This window comes from Squalius cephalus (assembly GCF_949319135.1).
Source record: "Squalius cephalus genome assembly, chromosome: 20".
Lineage (NCBI taxonomy): Eukaryota > Metazoa > Chordata > Actinopteri > Cypriniformes > Leuciscidae > Squalius > Squalius cephalus.
Window position 1 is genome coordinate 5,519,640 of NC_137141.1, and position 20,808 is coordinate 5,540,447.

General features: G+C 36.3%; 2 protein-coding genes across 8 annotated transcripts in view; one reads left to right on the plus strand and one right to left on the minus strand.

Annotated features, from left to right (window-relative positions):
- Window positions 1-4,351, plus strand: part of LOC307148131 (D-beta-hydroxybutyrate dehydrogenase, mitochondrial) — a 32,037-nt gene extending 27,686 nt beyond the window's left edge. For all 7 annotated transcript variants that reach the window (XM_079853449.1, XM_079853448.1, XM_079853446.1 and 4 more), the window contains 3 exons: window positions 101-253; window positions 1,328-1,461; window positions 3,825-4,351. In XM_079853449.1, coding sequence (XP_079709575.1) covers window positions 101-253; window positions 1,328-1,461; window positions 3,825-4,187 — 650 coding nt within the window. In that variant the 3' untranslated portion in view covers window positions 4,188-4,351. The remainder of the gene's footprint in view (window positions 1-100; window positions 254-1,327; window positions 1,462-3,824) is intronic.
- Window positions 4,352-8,058: 3,707 nt separating this feature from the next.
- ccr6b (chemokine (C-C motif) receptor 6b) lies at window positions 8,059-15,330 on the minus strand. The gene is made up of 2 exons (XM_079853653.1): window positions 15,248-15,330; window positions 8,059-9,302 (listed from the first exon to the last, which is right to left on the minus strand). Exon 2 carries the CDS (start codon window positions 9,285-9,287, stop codon window positions 8,205-8,207), a length of 1,083 nt encoding a protein of 360 aa, XP_079709779.1. The 5' UTR covers window positions 9,288-9,302; window positions 15,248-15,330; the 3' UTR covers window positions 8,059-8,204.
- Between the last annotated feature and the right edge of the window lie 5,478 nt (window positions 15,331-20,808).

A 20,808-nucleotide genomic window follows, 5' to 3' on the forward strand; every position in this document is an offset into this window, starting at 1 on the left:
CAAAAACAAAATCAAGACTTTGTAAAAGGGCATAATATGGCCTCTTTAAAATGTCAAAAATGAAAAGCCCCTTTCTCTCTACACTGTTGCACATTGTCAGGTCTCTATGCTGTTGTAAATAACGCTGGCATCAGTGACTGGGGAGAGACGGAGTGGAGTAGCGCTGAGGACTTCCAGAAGATGGTGGATGTCAACCTGTTTGGTGCCATCAGAGTCACCATCCCATTCTTGTCACTCGTTAGAGCATCCAAAGGTCATTGATGCCATCTATTCTGACTTGAATATAATCTACTAAAGTTATTGTTGATTGATGTATTCCTTCACTCTCAGGAAAAAAATATACTGAAGCTGTCACTAGGGTGGCATCCTTTCAAAAGGTCATTTTTACTAGTGGTTGCCGATATGGATATTTTAGAGAGCAGAGTGGCTGATAAAAAGCCAATATATATATATGATACTACACCATTTCATTTAAATAACATGCATAAAAATAGCTGCAATGAAATTTAGATTTATTTTACATATTTACTACACTAGAAATAATTAATTGTAAAATGAATCAATGTGAAACATTTAATATTCACCAATATTATTGATCTGCCTTACTTAAGGTGGACGATGACGCAATTTTCTTCTAGAAACAAACTTTGTTGTATTATTTTCATGTTATCACTGTGAAGCTGCTTTGATACAATCTGTGTTGTAAAAAGCGCTATATAAATAAAGGTGACTTGACGTAATTTGTGCTTTACTAAAAATAAGTTCAAGTAAAATAAACAGATTAATGTTTTGGTAACTTCTTGATTGTGTAATTGTATTATACTGTAGTGTAGTCTATTTCACAAATAAAGAAACTGTTAAAAACATGAATTAAAAGGAAGTAAACAAAGCAATTAAATTAATTTGACCATCAAAATCAAGCCCGTCGTACATTTGTTCTTGTTCCAGAAGCCGTTTTACTCGGACATCCGTCACAAAGACTATTTTAACTTCCGTTCCACGCCGACTTTAAAGATTACATCTGTGCTCCGGTGCAGCCGTTCTCAGCACTGTCAAAATAAAAGCTGCTTCCCAGACTTAAAAAAGCTTATCGGACGATAATTTAAAAGTGCCAAATATCATCCGACCACTAACTTTTACCATTTAGGTATTCTAATTATAATACTTTAGCTAATAATATGTACCTTTAAGCCACTAATATGCATCCTTTAGGGGTAAATAAGTCAATAATTCAAAGTCAAATGCGTTTGAAAGGGTGCCGCCCCACTGACAGTGTTATGTGTATAGATAACTTACTACTGTCATTCATTTCATAATTCCTTCTTAGGTCGTATGTTATATGTGTCAAGTATCCTTTCTTTCTTCAATTGTCTGAACATGGGAGCATACAGTGTGTCCAAGCGGGGACTGGAAGCCTTCGCAGACTGCTTGAGAGTAGAGATGGCCAGTTTTGGGGTTAAGGTGAGGACTGATCCGTTCTGGTAAAGGAATCTTAGAAACTCACACATGTACTAACCTAAGTAGACCGTTCGTATTATTATAAATAAATAAAAAGATATATTATTTTATTCATTACAAATAGAAACAATGTAGTTTCATCCGACTTCAAGGCCTTCATCAGACATCAAGCGTTTCTCAGGCAAACCATAATGATAATCTGAAGAGACAGTAGTGACCAAAAGTAATGTCTGGCTTTGGAAAATGGGCATCTTCACATATTAAGATACCTCAAATATTATTATAAATTTGTTAAAGTACTGTATATTGTGTAGTTGTGTCAATTGTTTTATTTGTGATGATAACGCAATGAAACATTCCAGTTTGTGCCGACATAAATTCTGGCCAGGCTGACATACAAAGAAATTATGATCACATGCAAAAATGAGAGAACCAAAAAAAAAATGTTGTACAATTATGTTGTAGTCAATTTATTATTTTTCCTGTGAGCTTTTTGTTTTTCTATGCTTTTTTCTGCATAATAAAATAAAACATGTAGCTATTTATTTTGTCAGATAAATACCTTTACTGAGTTAAGTGTTTTGTTCTTCGTCATATTTAAAATATTTTTTTTTACAAAAATATGAAACATTTTCCTTATTTTCTTTAATGGTTTAACCAAGCTTGAAGGGTCATTAAAACAAAAATCCCCTTTTGGCCACTACTGTAAATCACATATAGAACCAATTCTTAATGCGCATGTGAACGCCATCAGTGTTTCTCACAGGTTCGCGTTTAAAGTCTGTGTAGAGAGAATGGTGTCGTCTTAGCGGCCCCTAATTTAATAACAAATGATCATTGCGACGGAAGCGAATCAATCAAAACTAACTTTAGATGGAAAATAACTTTATTAAAGAACCGCTATAAAGCCAAAACAATCTCTGTTACCTTAAATTATACGTTTATCTCTGTAAAGCTGCTTTGAAACAATCTACATTGTTAAAAGCGCTATATAAATGAAGATGACTTGACTTGACTTGACATAAATCACTATTTTAAATTCAACAGTATTTGCCATTTGACAATTTATACACAAAATATTAAGTCAAGTCAAGTCATCTTCATTTATATAGCGCTTTTAACAATGTAGATTGTTTCAAAGCAGCTTCACAGAGATAAGCGTATAATTTAAGGTAACAGAGATTGTTTTGGCTTTATAGCGGTTCTTTAATAAAGTTATTTTCCATCTAAAGTTAGTTTTGATTGATTCGCTTCCGTCGCAATGATCATTTGTTATTAAATTAGGGGTCGCTAAGACGACACCATTCTCTCTACACAGACTTTAAACGCGAACCTGTGAGAAACACTGATGGCGTTCAGATGCACATTTAGAATGGGTTCTATAGTTATGTGCGTTTGAATATATGCAGGTTTGGAATTCCCTACAAACCAAGCCTAAACAAAGTACTTGTCTTTCCTTATAAATTTTGATAAAGAATTTTATTTTATTTGTTGCTTTGGGGTAGGAACGCGAAACGGATTTCCCGACAACGCTTTATCTGTAGAGTGGTAGAGGGATCCTCCATAGGGAGAGACTAGTTGGCACTTCAGCACTGCGTTGTCATCGGGTCCAGGCGAAGGTCCTTCGTCAGATCTGGATACGGCCTGGATCCGGCAGGCTGCAGGAAAACCTCGGGATAAACACAGACACTAAAATTAGCGTAGATGCCATTCTTCTCATGATGTAACGAGTACATCAGGATTTATGGGAAGTGTTCCCGGTTCCGGCTGACCTAATCTATGCAGCCTAACATTAAATTATAGAAGTCTATAATGTATTATGTGAAAGCTCGGTCAAAGAGATGTGTCTTTAATCTGGCTTTGAACTGACAGAGTGTGTCTGCTTCCCGGACAATGGTAGGAAGACTGTTCCAGAGTTTTGGTGCTAAATAGGAGAAGGATCTACCGCCAGCAGTCGATTTTGATATTCTAGGTATTATCAACTGGCCGGAATTTTGAGATCGCAATAGACGTGAAGGACTATAATGCGTTAAGAGCTCGTTCAAGTACTTCGGAACTAAACCATTTAGTGCTTTGTAAGTAATCAGCAATATTTTAAAATTTATGCAATGTTTAATAGGGAGCCAATGCAGTTTTGACAGAACTGGGCTAATATGGTCATACTTCCTGGTTCTGGTAAGAACTCGAGCTGCTGCGTTAAAAACTATGAATAGTTTTAGAAAAACTATTAAAAGACTATGAACCTACTATGGACTAGGAAATAGTAATAATAATATAATTAAAACATGCCATAATCTATTTCTTGATTTAGTATCCATTACAAATTGAACATGGTGAATTGTGTTTTTTTTTTTTTTTTTTCGTAGGTCAGCATTATTCAACCAGGAAATTTTGGCGGAGCCACAAACATTCTGCGCAAGAAAACGGCGCAAGACATATGGGATGGATTTGACGATGCACGTAAACTAAAATTCAACCAGAAATACGTTGAGATGGCATGTGAATATTTCCACTCAGTGTGCACTCCCGGGTTTAAGGATTGCACTTTGGTTATCGATGCCATGCTACACGCTCTCACGGCTCCCAGACCTCAGACCCGATACCTGCTCGTTTCCTGGACTGACGTGTTGTTTTTCTACATATGCCCTGTTCTCCCCACATACCTCACTGATTCTGTGTTTCTAATGAGTTCCATGTACCACAAGCGTAAAGTAATGCTGTACTCGTAATTTAAGTTTGTTCATAATCAGAATAGGAGAGCTCTCTTTACATGAACGACTCAGTTTCTATTTTTTGCTGATGTAACTCTGATGTAAAACAAAGGTTTCCTGGACAGCTGTTCTGTACCTCTGTCCCTTCTCTTTGTCTGAGTAAAATAATAAAGTCTTTATCACAGAAAATCTTGCTGAAGAATTTATCAAAGAATTTATTTTTTTTTAAAGTCTTCTTTTTTTCACTTCATTCTCCTAGAGAGAAACTATTATTTATACTTTTACAAAAACACCTCAGGATCATTGAAACTATTAAAGGTAAAATGGAGAAAAGGTGACTTACTAACACTTCAGTTTACAGTTTGGGGTCAATATAAGAATTTGATAACACTTTATTTTACAGTGTCTCTGTTACACATCTTACATGTACAAATGTTCAGGGTTAGTTGCTTGTATTTATGCATAATTTACTGTTATCACAGTAATCACAGTATGAATAAAAAGTTGATTAGTAATATTTTTGTAACACTGTAAATGTCTTTACTGTCACTTTTGATCAATATAATACATCCTTGCTGAATTATAGTATTCATTTAATTTCTTTTAAAAAAGTCTAGGTTAGACTATTTTAAGGTGGCCTTGTTGTGTAATTATATAAATAAGTACTAATATTTATTAACAACATGTACTTACTATAGTATTTATTAAGAATCCTGAAAAAAAAATATTTATCGTGGTTTTCACAAAATACAAAGCAGCACAAATGTTTTCAACATTGATAATAATCAGAAATGTTTCTTGAGCATCAAATCATCATATTAGAGTGATTTCTGAAGGATCATGTGACACTGAAGACTGGAGTAATGATGCTGAAAATACAGCTTTGATCACAGGAATAAATTACACTTTAACATATATTCACATAGAAAACAGCTGTTTTAATCTGTAATTATATTTAAAAAATTAATATTACAGTTTTTACTGTATTGTTGGTAAATAAATCCAGCCTTGGTGAGCAGAAGAGACTTTCACCTAGAAACTTAATGTTAATAAAAACTGGTTGGTGAACTTGTCCATTTAGGGGCTTTACGATGCCGTGTGTATATGCAAATTCAGTGTGTTGTTTGTAGTATGAGGAAATGTATTGCATTTAAATAGACTAATAAACTGAAAAGAGAACTTGTGTTTTGTAGCAACGGTTGAACAGCCTCTTTCTCCAGTCAGGTTTTCATCCTATGATATTTCCTGCTTTCATGGTTATGATGTTATTCGAGTTTCAAGTTTATGTTTATTTGCTTTTCTGTGTACAGGTTTATTGCTCTCTGACCCAGTTAGTTAGATTTAGATAATCATCCCACTACTTTCAGTAAACCCATGCATTTACGTTTATATTCAGAGGAAGAAGAAGTGTGTCATTGGCCCCTATCCACACTCTGTGAAGATATGAATAGATATAAAGGCCTCCTTTCTGACCACAAGGGCAAAAGTCCCTGTCTAAGACTCCAGAGGAAGAGTCGAAGCTTCAAAAACTAGCTCTCAAGTATACAATGCTACAAAATACAACACTGTTTACTCTATATGGTGGATCGTCATTTATAAATGCCGCAGAGAAAATGCAATAAAAAAACAAAAACAATAATACTATTCATGTATTATTGCACCAAAAAATACTGTTTAGCATTATCATATGACATCCGAATCTGGTAATAAAATTAAAATCCATTTGCCATGTGCTTGACATTTTTGGCAACAAGGAAGTGAACATTAGCACATATAGGTCACATGCTGTCAAGACTCTATTGTGAGTTCATTTTAGATTGGGAAATACATATAAATTAATTTTGAACAAAAAAATATATAGCATTGTACATCTAAATAGGTCAAAATCGAGTTACGTGAGGAACGTGTGGGCTACACTGAAAGAGAAGAGTCTTGTTGATTATCACTTGTGTACAATCATTGATTTGGAACAATGTTAAAGATTTTTTTTAAACACTAAGATATGGTTTCACTACTTTCCAGGCAGTGAAGTTGCACCTGAATTTGTGTCAAGATTTTGACATTTTCACATAATAAGTTCAAAATGAAATATAGTAGCACAAGATTACATGGAATGTTAATAAAGCTTTTTAATGTTTTTTTTGTTGTTGTTGTTTGTTTGTTTTTTTGAAACACTAAGACCTTTTCAATACTGTTCAGATAGTGAAAGCGCATTTGAAAGTGTGTGAAGTTTCAGACAATTTGTCAAAAAATTATTTACCCTAATAAGTCAGTTATAAATAACGGCACCCTAAAAAAGGTCAAAGGTCAGATTTTGAAAACTAATTTTGGACAATGATTTTAGTCTTAAATATATGTCAAATATAATGTAATTTAGTCTGATAGATGGTTAATCGATTTCACAAACCTGTCCATCAGATCTCATAGAGCACTGTCACAGTTTCATGATTATACACAGTGAAACTGTATTGTTGAGTCAACAACTCAATAATAGTCAGAAATAACAGTCATCTTTTTCAAATTGAACATTTTATTAAAACCTTTAGACAAAATATATTTTTTAAAAATGCATGTATTTTATTTATTTTTTTTTATTTTTTTTTTTTTTTGTTGAGTGTGTATTATATAATGGGCTTTTATGGCTCATATAGTCTGATATAGTGAGAATATGGAGCTCAACCTCGAGGAGGAAAAAACACTTGGTTTAAAAAACACAGAGGCTCAAACTGAGCAAAATTTTGCAATTTGGTGCAGATGTTGATATTTATACAGACAAAATGTAAGATGAAATTCTGATACTTACATAAAATGCATATAAATATCAGCTGTCACTCTATATCTGCCAATACTGTGTCTTAGTAAGATGAAATTTAAATGCTTATTTTTATAATTGAAGCTCTGCAGTTTTAGAACATATAATGCAATGTAATACAATGATAATTGAGAGATGAACAAATAAATCTTCCTCAAAAGCCTGATGATCATATTTGACACTCACATTTGAACATGATTTTTATAAAAAAAAAAATATATAATAATAATAATAATAATTATGTATGGATCAAGTTAACCTGAGTTGCTTCAGTCCAGTAAGAGTTCATCTTGAAATATTACTAACAATATAAAAGTTATTATCATGTTTACTTTATAAAAACCAGTGCAGATTTCACAGCAGAAGACACGTGAAGCACGAGCTAAAGTGGCACGTTTGTACAACTAAACTATATAAAAGTATAAACTATCAATCAGACGACAGAGGGCATGTAGTAGATGCAAAGTTTTGATCATGTTGATCATTTACAGGCCTTAGAAATGTGAGTATCGTATATGGTACATTAGGCTTTAGGGTTAATAATGTTTAAATGTTTTGGTTTTCTTGTTAAAGCTTGTTTTGTATATTGCAATAACATGTTATATTGAGCCATTTAAAAGCTACAGACATTTTTACCTTCACACATTTCTAGACTCATGGTTTACTACCATATTGTTGACAAGGCCAGTAAGCATTTGCCTTGCAAATCAGACATGAGCTGTAGAAGTCGGCCCACAGTCAAGTTACTGTAAAACACATTTGAATGAGACAATGAAGAAAACATCACAACATTTTGCTTACATACAAAAAATATTTTGCATATTTTTCATATCACTAATTCAAAAGAAAGTTTTGTAACACTTTACAATAAAGTTAGTTAACAATGATAAAACAATTCTTAATCTTAGTTCTTGTTACTTGCAACATTTACTAATGCATTATTTTAAAATCAACGGTTGTATGTTAATATTATTTAATGAACCTGAACCTAACAATGAATAGAACATTAGCAGATTATTAAACATATTCTTGGATGTAAATAATCCCTTACTGTAGCAAATGTATTGCTCATTGTTAGGTAATGTTAGTTAATGCATTAACTAATGGGACCTTATTGTACAGTGTTACCAAAATATTTAGCATATAACAGTACTTGGTAAATCATACACAGAATCATTCACTGCTTTCTTGAGAACAACCACACAGCACTGGAAAATGTTACATCACATTGAAAATGACGATTGGTTGTCGTGATTGTGTTCAACGACGGTTTTCATCGCCGACACGTACAGGTCAGAGGTCTGCTGAGAGGAGCGTCCCGAGTAAATGTACCGTTTCCCCAGGCACCGCAAGTCCTGTAGGATCTGACTGAAGTGGCTCCTGAATTTAACCCCGATGAAGGCGTACAGAATGGGATTTAAACAGCAGTGAAGGTACGCTATGCTCCTGCTGATGGACAGCGTCATCAGAGTCAGCTGTTCCTCCTTGCAGAGTCTCTCAGAGAACAGTTTACTGATGTAGACGAGGAGCGCCACGTTGTAAGGCAGATGGCAGAGGACAAAAACCGAGACCACGGCCAGAACCACTCGGACCGCCTTGTGCTTATGGAAGGTTTTTGCCTTGAGCAGCGTCGCGATGGTCCACGAGTAGCAGAATATCATGACCATCAACGGCAGCAAGAACCCGATGAGCATCTGCATGCTGGGAATCAGGATCTTCATTAGCTTGGCGTTTTGGGGTTTCTCAAAGATGCTGATGCATTCGTTCTGTTCCATCTGGTAATATATTAACGTAGGCGAAGACAAAATGAATGCAAGCAGCCATATGACCACGCAGATGAGGCGGCTGTACACGCGAGCTTGCGATCGAATCCGGACGGATCGTGTGGCTTTGACGATGGAGATGTAGCGGTCGCCGCTAATGCAGGCTAGCAGGAGCGTGCTACTGTACACATTAATGCTGTAGGCGGCTCTCAGCAGCTTACAGGCCCACGTGCCCATGCTCCAACTGTACTGTTCGTTGTATATGATCAGCGGAAGGGCCACGACGAAGAGGAGATCCGCCAATGCCATGTTAACCTGGAAGATATCGGTCATGGTTTTGGCTTTCCTGTAGAAGGCGTACGTTACGAGGACCAAAACGTTGCCCACCAGGCCGAGAGCACAGATCAGGGAGTAGATGTACGTTTGGATGGTCACTTCATCCTTGTTGTACCCCGTCAGGTTACAAGGCACTGCTTCGTCGTTATAATTATAATCATCTTCATAAGAAGAGTCTTCATCCAAGTAGTCAGTGAAGTTAATCATATCTGTACGATTGACCTTGAGAGGAAAGAGACAGATGGAGTGAAATTAAAAAGAGCATCATAGAAACCACACAGTACTATGACAACATTTGCATATCAGACAGAAGCTCGTGCCTTAAAGGGATACTCCACTTTAAAATGAAAATTCTGTCATCATATACTCACCCTCATGTTGTTTCAAACCTGTATGAATTTCTTTTTCTGCTGAACAGAAAGAAAGATATTTAGAAGAATGTCAGTAACCAGACAGTTTCTGGTCTCATTGACTTCCATAGTAAATATTTTTTCCTTACTGACATTCTTCTAAATATCTTCCTTTCTGTTCAGCAGAAGAAAGAAATTCATACAGGTTTGAAACAACATGAGGGTGAGTATATGATGACAGAATTTTCATTTTAAAGTGGAGTATCCCTTTAATTGTTTTTAATTGGCGCTTTAAATCTTTACTGTACTTGCAGATAACATTAATGCAATAAAAGGCCACTTAAAGAGAGTACACTTTCACGGTTGTTTCAGGTCCACTTTGCAATGTCAAATTAAAAGATTTACTTTGAAGTACATTTTAAATCACTGTTTTAATAATCAGTGAATAAACAAGTACATTGGTGTGTTTACTGACATACATTACATAGAAACTACATACAATTTTTGTTTATTTTAGTTTACCGTCAATGCTTGTCTGACATTCGGCACTACACTTTAACCATATTTAGAAGACCGTAGTTGTAATTATGAAATTGCATATAAAGATGTACTTAAGTGGGTAATTTATATTTAATTGAAATTAACATGCAGTTCACACTTAAGTACAGTTGTAAACAAAATTATTCAACCCCCATTGCAAATCAGGTTTATTGGCAAAATGTACAGACTTTCAGCTGTTTGTGATGATCAGATCAAACAATAGTAATTGAAATAGCCCAACACAACAAATGTTTCAAGTGGTTTCCCCAAATTCAACTGAAAATGCCACTTTTAATGACTTCTGCAGTCTCAAAATTAATCATGCTTCACCAGTTGGATTATTGCTTTTATCTCTGAGCGTTATTGGGACCTTGTGTGCTTAACTGAAACATTGCACAAAGAATCTCCCGCCAAATATGGATTATTTGATCTCCTGCGACCTTCTGGTCAGGCCCGGAGTGGGTAATCGGGAGAATCGGGAGAATTCCCGGTGGGCCGCTTCACTTTTGGGCCGGTCGAGGAATTTTTTTATTTATTTATTATTATTTTTTTTGTCACATTTCAATGTCACGTTAGTTACATGGGCTACACACGTTTCGCATTCTGACACCGCAGCGCGCAGCCTCTGCATGGGTTGTACCATGTGAGGGAGTTCTCCCCTCCCCTCCGATAGAGTTGGTTGGGTTAGTCCGTCTTTTCCAAAACGTTTTCTCAGGTAGGCTACCGCGGCACCACCGGCGCCTACCGAAAGCTGGGCCGGCCCTACCGTAACGGTACACGTCAGGGAGGATGGATGGGAGGAAGAGGCCAGGAGGTATGGAAGCTTTGTTTCCGCCACAGAATAAAACATTTTAAAAGATAATTGCGACTTTGAGTTTACATCTCGCAATTCTCACTTTATTTCTCAGAATTGCGATATATAAAGTCAAAATTGCGTGAAATAAAGTTGCAATTGCGTGTTATAAAGTCAGAATTGCGAGATATAAATTCAGAATTGTATGAAATAAAGTCGCAATTGCTTATAAAATCAGAACTGCAAGATATATAGTCAGAATTGTGTGATATAAAGTCGCAATTGTGTGTTATAAAGTCAGAATTGCAAGATATAAAGTCAGAATTGTGTGAAATAAAGTCGCAATTGCTTCTTATAAAGTCAGAATTGCAAGATATAAAGTCAGAACTGCGTGAAATAAAGTTGCAGTTGCTTATAAAGTCAGTACTGCAAGATATAGAGTCAGAATTGTGATATAAAGTCGCGTTATAAAGTCAGAATTGCGAAATATAAAGTCAGAATTGTGTGAAATAAAGTCGCAATTGCTTCTTATAAAGTCTAAGTGAATTATTATTTAACCTTTACATTATTTGTTAACCCATGGTATTAATACAAACTACACAATAGTAAGAGCCGAACTGTTGCTTCATTTATCCAATTTAGAAAAAGTGCTAATTTGGAATTCCACCATGGAAAAAGTGGGCCGGTCTTGGGCCTGAAACTCCCGGGCTGAAAAGTGGCCCCACTCCGGCCCTGCTTCTGGTAGAGGTGGGGGTATAATCAACAATACAGTATGAGTACTGTGGCTGTTTCTCAGTTTAATGTCTTGTTCTGAGTGTCTCTATGCCCCTCACTACTGCATAGCTACAAGTCTACAGGCCTCCAAAGACAAATAAAGACTTTTTATCAGAATTTGCAGATATGCTGTCTTTGTTGTGCCTCAAATTTGTGAGAACTTTTATCCTGGGTGATTTTAATATCCACATGGACAAAAAAGACTCTACAATAACAAACAACTTTTTGTTTATATTGCAGATGATATGAACCAGCTCATGTACTGTCCTACACATAGATTTCTAATGGTTTCTAATGGTGATTTAGGGCTGTCTGATCATCTGCCTATCTTTTTTAATATGTAACTGCTTGACACAAACATTTCCTAGATCTATTGAGCCCTCTGATTTCACTAATTGTATTGATTTTTCTTTCAGTTGTTTTTCTGCATCTGATGCATTGGAGGACAAAGTTTCTATGTTAAATTCTGTTCTCTTGACTGGCCTGAACTCATTTGCTCCTTTAAAATCTCGATCTGTTTCCTTTGTGCGTTCTGCTCTCGGGTGTAATGACGACCTGCGTGCAATGAAGACATCTTGTCATAAAATGGAGCGTAGGTTGCGTGTGTCTGGCCTGACTGTTCATCACCAGGCCTGGAAAGACCACTCACTAGAATATAAGGTTGAGACTGTATCGGCGAGGTCTGATTACTTTTCACAGATAATTGTAAATAATCAAAGAATAGTTTAATTCCATTAACACGCTGCTCAAATGTTACAGTCTCTCAAATGTCCCTGCTTCAACTCACCTTTGTTATAAGTTTCTTGATTTCTTCAGCTCGAAGATTGAGTGTATTTGTAAATGCATTATCACTATTACTACTTCATCTGTTTCTTCTTTAAATATTTCAGATTTTTCTGGTAGCTCTCTTTCAAATGTCTCCACACTGGACTTTCATTCTCTTAGCAATAAGGTTTCACAAATGAAAGCTGCCACTTCCTTTGTTGATCCTATACCGACTTGTCTGTTTCAATCATGTTTTGCTTGCTTACGTGCTGTTACTTTGAGTATTATAAATGACTCCCTGTGCACTGGTGTTGTGCCAGCAGCATTTAAAATTGCAGCTGTAACTCCTGTACCAAAAAAAAAAAAAAAAAATAGAAAAAGAAAAAAAAAAACACTAACACAGGCTTTGATAATCTTAACTTCTGTCCTATTTCCAATCTTGCCTTCTTTGCCAAACTTTTAGAGCAAATTGTTGCTTCTCAATTGTACTCTCATCTTACTGCAAACAATATTTTTGAGGCCCTTCAATCTGGCTTCCGTAAAGTCCACAGCACTGAAACTGCATTAGTTGAGGTATGATTTGACAAAATGATTATGATCGGATCACAAATGATTTGTTAATTGCTTTGTACTCTGGCTGTCTTTCAATTTTGACTCTCCTTGATCTCAGTGCCGCTTTTGACACTGTAGATCACTCTTTTTTGATCATCCGTTTAGAGACTGTCTTTGGTGTTTCTGATCCTGCACTAAACTGGTTTAAGTCATACCTTTCAGATCGAAAGCAGTTCTTTGCTATGGGTGGTTGCAGGTCTGAGGTTGGTGTGTTGCAATCTGGCGTTCCTCAGGGATCAATTCTGGGCCCTTTACTCTTCTGCATCTACATTTGGTCACTTGGTCAACTTTTAAGATTGGTCTTAACTTTCATTCTTATGCAGATGACACCCAGGTTTACATAGATTCAAAACCTGATGATAATATGGCTGTTGCCTTTCTGTCTCAATGTATTTCTGAGATTAAAAAAAAAATAATAATAATAATTAATGTCTCAAAATTTTACTTTGTCTAAACAGTGACAAGACTGAGGTTATACTCATTGGTTCACCCCACCAGCAGACGTAAAGCTGGGTCTTTAACTTTAAATGTGGATGGCTCAATCTTAGAGTTTCAAGCAATATAAAAAAATATATATACAAAAAATTTGGGGGTGATATTTGATGCTAATTTAACATTTGATCCTCATTTTTCAGAATACTGTCAAAACGTCTTCTTTTTTTTTCACCTTAGAAGCATTACCAGACTGTGTCCTATGTTGTCATTTGGGTGGCTGAAAAGTTAATTAACATTATTGTATATTATTGCATTGATTATGGCAATGCTCTACTGGCTGGGGTTTCAAAGGCTAAAAGTTTGTAAAAACATCTGCCATCAGAATCCTGACTAGGACCAGGACAAGTGATCATCACATCTCTCCTATTTTGGAGTCCTTACACTGGCTTTGTGTTGATTTTAAAATTCTCATGCTTACCTATAAGGCTTTGCATGGTTTGACTCCTCAATATCTGTCAGAACTCTTAATCTCCGAAGCTGGTCATTTAACTGTCCCGTTTAAGATATATGGATGATATGGCTTTCTCTTCATTTGCTCTAAAATTATGGAGCTCTCTGCCCTCTGATACTTTTTTATGGTTTTTATTTGATTACTTCTAACTATTTTTGGTATACTATTTTTATTGAATTGTTTTGATAACATTTTATTTTATTTTTGTATTGTATATCTGAATGTACTTCACTTTTATGAATGCATTTCTTTTATATTATTGTATTTTTTATTTTTCTTATTTTTGTGAAGAGCTTTGAGATGTGACTTTTAAAGGCACCATAGAATATTAAAGTTTATTATTATTATTATTATATTATTATAACAGCAAAAGGGTGTTCTACTAAGTACTAAAAATGCTTGCCATGAAGGGGTCGAATAATTTTGAGACTGCAGAAGTCATTAAAAGTTGCATTTTCAGTTGAATATTAGGAAACCACTTGAAACATTATAGAGAACAGTATATTATTTCCGTAGTACGGTACTTTTACTACTATACTTTTTAAAGTACAGTAAACTTTTTACACAAGGGATTACAAGTTTTGCCTAATTGCATGTGTGAGAGGGAAGCTATGCAAATATGTCTGCATCATGTTTGCATCTGTATACAGTAGATATCAGATAAGATAATGACACCACAGTCATAATTACGAAAAATGAAAGATGTTTGTGTCCTTGTTTAAAATGTGTCTTGTTTAAGGAGCATATCAGACATACACAGTACGTACAGGTATATTTCTGCACATTCTGAATGCTGCTTCTTCTTTTTAAGTAAAACATTTTACATTTTAAGTAATACTCACTCCAACTTGTTCATTAAAACTGGTAGTAATAAAGGGGAAATTAAGTATTCATTTTGTTAAGATTAAAAATTTTGTTCACTTTGTTAAGACAATTTATCCCAAAGTACAGTATTTAAGCATAAAGCATAGCCAGAAATTGCTGTTTAAAAGACAACAAATATTCACTTATATTATCGATTTAACTGCACTGACACTATATCAGATGAGAATGACACTAACTTTGCAACATCGACATCGACATCGAACTGACTTGAGCTGAATTATTCTCTATCGTTTTCTGTAGAGCTGCTGTACAGCTGTTTTTATTAATAATTGATGAATTTTAAAACATTAACACTGTTTTTTCCATGTATTAATGTGAAGCTGCTTTGATACTATCTGTATTGCATGAACTGCTATATAAATATGTCCAAACTTTCATTATGTCCAAACTTTGACTTGAATAAAAGCACATTTTCCCCACATTCCTAATAGCACATTTGTGTATAATCTACTGTGAACAAATACACTTTTATCAAATGAATGTCTGTGTTAAAAATGTTTACCTCAAAGCGGCGTCTTCTTTAAAGTTCTTCTGACTGATTTGAGAAGAGAGGAATAATTCACGACCAGTTGAACTGTGATGCACTTGCTTCAGTGTTGAGTTCCTCTTGCCTTTCCTTTATGTTTGTATAGACCGGCCCATATGTGAGATCATGTGGTATTGTCACAAACACAGCTTTGATAAAATGTCTCTGTTGTTTCCATGGTTCTGCTATCTGATAAAGCTTCTTTTTAATGTCATTTTCTTCCACCTACACCAATGAGAAAGTTAATTTGACTTTTAAGCCCACATGGAAAGCTTTGATCTCTGAAATATATTTGAAAGTCTGTCAAATTACACTTCTAATCTCTATAAGTACACGATGCCAGTGTTATTTTAGTATCACTGAGATATTTTTTTATTCATATTTTGAATATTTTACAATTTTCATTTTGTTGTTGTTTTTTTTTTTTTTTTTTTTTAATATATAAAAATATCTACTGTGGCGCGAGGAGCAAACGACAGACACAGTGGGAGTGATATCAGGTGGTGTATTTATTAAAGTAAATAAACATAAAATGTCCAAAAATTGAAAAAAAAAAAAAAATTAAAACAAAAGGGGATCTGGTGTCCACGTCGTGCCAGGGAATTGTGAAGGATGGGTAGTGAACAGATGGGATGGGTCCAAGTAAAGCCTGGTTTATGCTTTTGCCTGGCTCCTCAGCGCGAATCTCCCCAAACGGAAGAGGCGTTTATACTTGAAACGTTCGCCGTTGTACTATTCTGTGAAACGACAGGGGGCGACTTGGAGTAGTTGTCCTCTAAACCATCAGGAATCAGCGGTGAGAAGAAGTAAGCTACACACATGAATGTTTATTTTAGTACCACACTACAAAAGAATCGTATTGCAGTAAACCTTGAGATTGATAATTAATTGTGACATTAGAACAAAATAAATATATATGGGAATGTAACCTATACAACTAAATTAACAATATCTTACATATTTTGTAAACATTTTCATTTAGTTTTGTGAACATTTTTATAAAATATGGGCCTTTATTTTTATTCAAATCCTCATGTCTGCTATTAAAGGCTCATTTAGTAAATGTAAGCAACTAATTTAGACGCACAAACTGGGTGCCGGTGCGATGAGACGTACATGCTCGGCCAGATTCGGCTGGAAGTCGTGCATCTGCGGATACGGAGCCGCGCTCGCTGTTACAAAAAATGGCATGCACACCGCCATTTTTAAATGGGGCCTTGCGCACGACCGCCCACACGTGCGGACGCAGAGAGTATAAACTGATGCTGCGTCTCAATTCACCTCCTTATATTACGCCCTAAATGTATGTACTCTTTTTGTAAAGAAAAAGTAGATACTTTTGAGCGTGTAGCAGAAGAGTAGACAAGCTTTGGGACATACTATCACATCACAACTGAATGATACCAATACTGATGAAACTCAAGACAGCATTGCAAATACCAAGCTCAATACTGGAAACAAACAAATAAACAAATCAAACTCAAACCCAAAATAATAAAGTTTTGCTACAGAAAATATGGCTTTTTCCTGATGGAATGGAGTACCCAGGATAACGTAACAATACTAGTGATCGACCGATATTGATTTTTTAGAACCGATATACCGATACCGATTATTTGCATGTTTATGTGCCTGATAACCGATATGCAGAACCGATATTTATTTATTAATGTAATTCATTTTAAACAGTTTTAGAGGGTTTATGTGCCGTTTAATAGGTTTAAAGAGTGAGGAATAATTCACTGGGTAATATTAATTCACTGAATTCGCGTTCCTACCCCAAAGCAACAAAATAAAATTAAATTCTTTATCAAAATTTATAAGGAAAGACAAGTACTTTGTTTAGGCTTGGCTTGTAGGGAATTCCAAACCTGCGTATTTTCAAATGCACATAACTATAGAACCCATTCTAAATGCGCATGTGAACGCCATCAGCGTTTCTCACAGGTTCGCGTTTAAAGTCTGTGTAGAGGGAATGGTGTCGTCTTAGCGGCCCCTAATTTAATAACAAATTATCGTTGCGACGGAAGCAAATCAATCAAAACTAACTTTAGATGGAAAATAACTTAACTCTGCTATAAAGCCAAAACAATATCTGTTACCTTAAATTATACGCTTATCTCTGTGAAGCTGCTTTGAAACAATCTACGTTGTTAAAAGCGCTATATAAATGAAGATGACTTGACTTGACTTGACTTGAATAATATTAGCTGGAATATAACATTTTCAGGAAAGTAACAAACAAAACAGCATATACATCATTGCATTTTCCAACTAGTATGTTATTAATTATTAATAATGTTTTTGTGGGTCTAATCTAGATCATGAAATGCTTTCTGACAAAGTGCTGTTTATCTATGCATTTACACAGAACTATAACTTAGGCTACTCAACCGCGATCGCGCGTGGAGATATGAAATTAATTATTTATGATCTCCACGCGCGATCGCGGTTGAGTAGCCTAAGTTATAGTTCTGTGTAAATGCATAGATAAACAGCACTTTGTCAGAAAGCATTTCATGATCTAGCATTTCATGATCGTATATTTAGATGTGTATTAGCGAAATAATTGCTATGTAATAGATGATAATATAATCTAGGGTGTTTAAACAAGATAATCTTGTCAAAAGTTTCATTCAGTGGCCGTGCTTGAGCATTCCTGATCATCAACCCAGTGAGTGCTCAGCAATATGAACAAACTTTTTTTTCGAGACTAATGGTGATCAAATACAACAGATAGAGAATTAAATTCAGCGCTTTTATTTTCAACATGCACTCATTCATGTCTGTTTTATTTAATTCATGTAAAGTTACGTCTTTATTGGGGCAGAACATGACGGATTACGCTACGTGACTCCATGAGTTTGTCTCAATTTTTTAGAACCAAGCTGCATAAATAAACTATATCAGGCATTTGTCTCAAATCTCATTTCTGCATGTCTGTTATGTTAAATAAAGTTGATAATTAAAGCAAAGCAAGCAGAACATATACTTTACCTGTGCACAGAGTTGTTGTTGACTGATCTACTCAGATGTGGGCTGCAATGGCGGAATTCTCAAAAGAGCCACAAGATGGCGCCATTTATCGGCGAATCCGATATTACAAAACCGATACCCGATTACGGGAAAATGCTTAAATATCGGGGAAAATATCGGTAAACCGATATATCGGTCGATCACTAAACAATACTCCTCAAACCACTGCAAAACAAATAAACAAAAACAGGCAAAATGAGGTACGGAAGGTGTAACTGCAGTATGAGAAAAGAAATACAGTCTGTAATGCAAATCTTCTTATCTGAATGTTGTAGAAAGTCCCAGTCTTTGCAATGTCCCAGCGGGCAGTAAAAATATGCAATAACTTCAAATAATTCCACTGGAAAATAATTTCTCTTTCACAGTTTCCACAAGCTTTCGTTGTTTCTCCAATAGCTCATAGGTAGGGCTGTCAGGGTGAGGTGGTGTTGGTATAGCTCTTTCAAGAGGCCCAAGAGCAATCTCTGCTGGAGTACATCCCGTACTTTCTTGCCAAGCGGAGTTTATGGCAAATCTGAATTCTGGCAACCATTTTGTCGATGGTAATCTATCACATAAGATGCCATCATCGTTTTCAGAGTACGGTTGATCCGCTCTGTCAGATTGGTTTGTGGGTGGTAAGCAGTGGTCAGCTTTTGAACTACTCCCCATTGTTGACAGACTGAGAAGACGAGATGTAAATTGAGCCCCTCGATCGGACACAAGGTAGGCAGGGGTACCCCAGCGAGTAAAGATCTCCTCAACCAAGATACTTGCCACTTGTGATGCTTTAGCTGTCCGCATTGGGAACATGTCCACCCATTTGGAGCAGTAGTCCACCAAGGAGGTATTCATCTTGTTTAGTACTTCTGGGAAATGGTCCCATAAAATCTACACCCAGCATATGCGCAGGCTCCACCAACTGGGGTTGACTGTAACTGTCCAGACAATTTAGTGATTGAGGGTTTGTATTGTTTGCATTCTTGGCAGTCTCTACAATATTTCCAGTCATCTTTCCGTATACTTGGCCAGTACACCACTTCTAGCAGCCGTAGGAGAGTTTTCATCCTTCCGAGATGTCCACTCAAAGGACTATCGTGAGCAAACTTCAAAATTTCCTCCCGGAAACATGTCGGAATGACTAACTGAAACTTATGTCCCTGCTGCTGGCTTGGCACACTATTTTCAATGGTGTAATGTATTTTTGAAAGGACACAGCCAATTTGAGGTAATAACCTCAAAGCGTTGTCCTTCAAGGTAAGGTCGCCACTTTTCCACAGCCCAGATTACGGCGTGTAGTGGAAAAATTGATTTTCATTGATCTTTAGTAGATATTACAAAGTGTGAGTCACATATTTCTATTGTTCTATTGTGGTGTTTGAACAAGAGATATATTTGTGTTAGAATATCTGTGAACGTGCAGGAGTGAGGCACTTTGGGAACAGCTGGGAAGGGACCTTTGACCCTAGAAGTCAGAGTGCATCTAAATTGGATGGTCCTACTGTCAACTAGAAGCGTGTGCTCCTTATTGGGCCACGTGCACCGAAAAAAGAAACCTCTTGATAAGACCTTGAAACCAGTATAAAAGGCTGCCCAGCTCTTCCTGACTTTTGTCTCACTCACCATATAGCGTAACTCATATGTGGCGACTGGGCCTTCTTGCAGGAATAAATACTTTTAAAAGACTATTTGATTCAGAGTGTCTCTTACGCAGTGATGAGGGTTGATAGAAATTTTTTGCCACAACAGGCGAGACACTCCTTTTCAGACACTGAGTATGCTCTTTCAGCACCATGTAGTAATCTGGACGCATATGCTACAACATGTTCCTCTCCTTCATACTCCTGGGTCAACACGGCTCCGAGACCCACTTGGCTAGCATCGGTCTGAACTCTGAATGGTCTGTAGAATTCAGGAGGACTCAACAATGGAGCTGTGGTAAATGATTGCTTTATGTCGTCAAAAGATTTCTGACACTCTTCAGACCAGACCCACGTGGCGCCTTTTCATTTCAAGGCATGCAAAGGTGCGGCTCTCAGCCAAACCAGGGATGAAACGCTGATACCGTCCAGCTAGGCCAATAAATCTCTGTACATCTTTGAGTGACTGAGGGGTTGGGAACTCCCGCACAGCTCTCACCTTTTTCTGGATCCGTCTTCACACCTTCAGCGGACACCACATGCTCCAAGAATATAAGGGATCTCTGAACTAGGTTGCATTTCTTGAGGTTAAGCGCTCAAACCTGCTTTCTGAAGACAGCTGAAGACTTGTGAGAGGTGTTCTAGATGTTCTTCTTCACCCTTCGAATAAACAACAATGTTGTCTATGTAGACGAAACAGCACTCCCCTTTTAAGTCTTTCAACACAAACTCCATCAACCTTTGGAAAGAGGCAGCAGAGTTTTTTAGGCCAAAAGAAAGACGGAGGAATTCATAAAGCCCTGAGGATGTAACGAATGCTGTCTTTGGAATACTGACTGACTCCATATCCAGCTGCAAGTATCCACTTTTCAGATCCAAGGT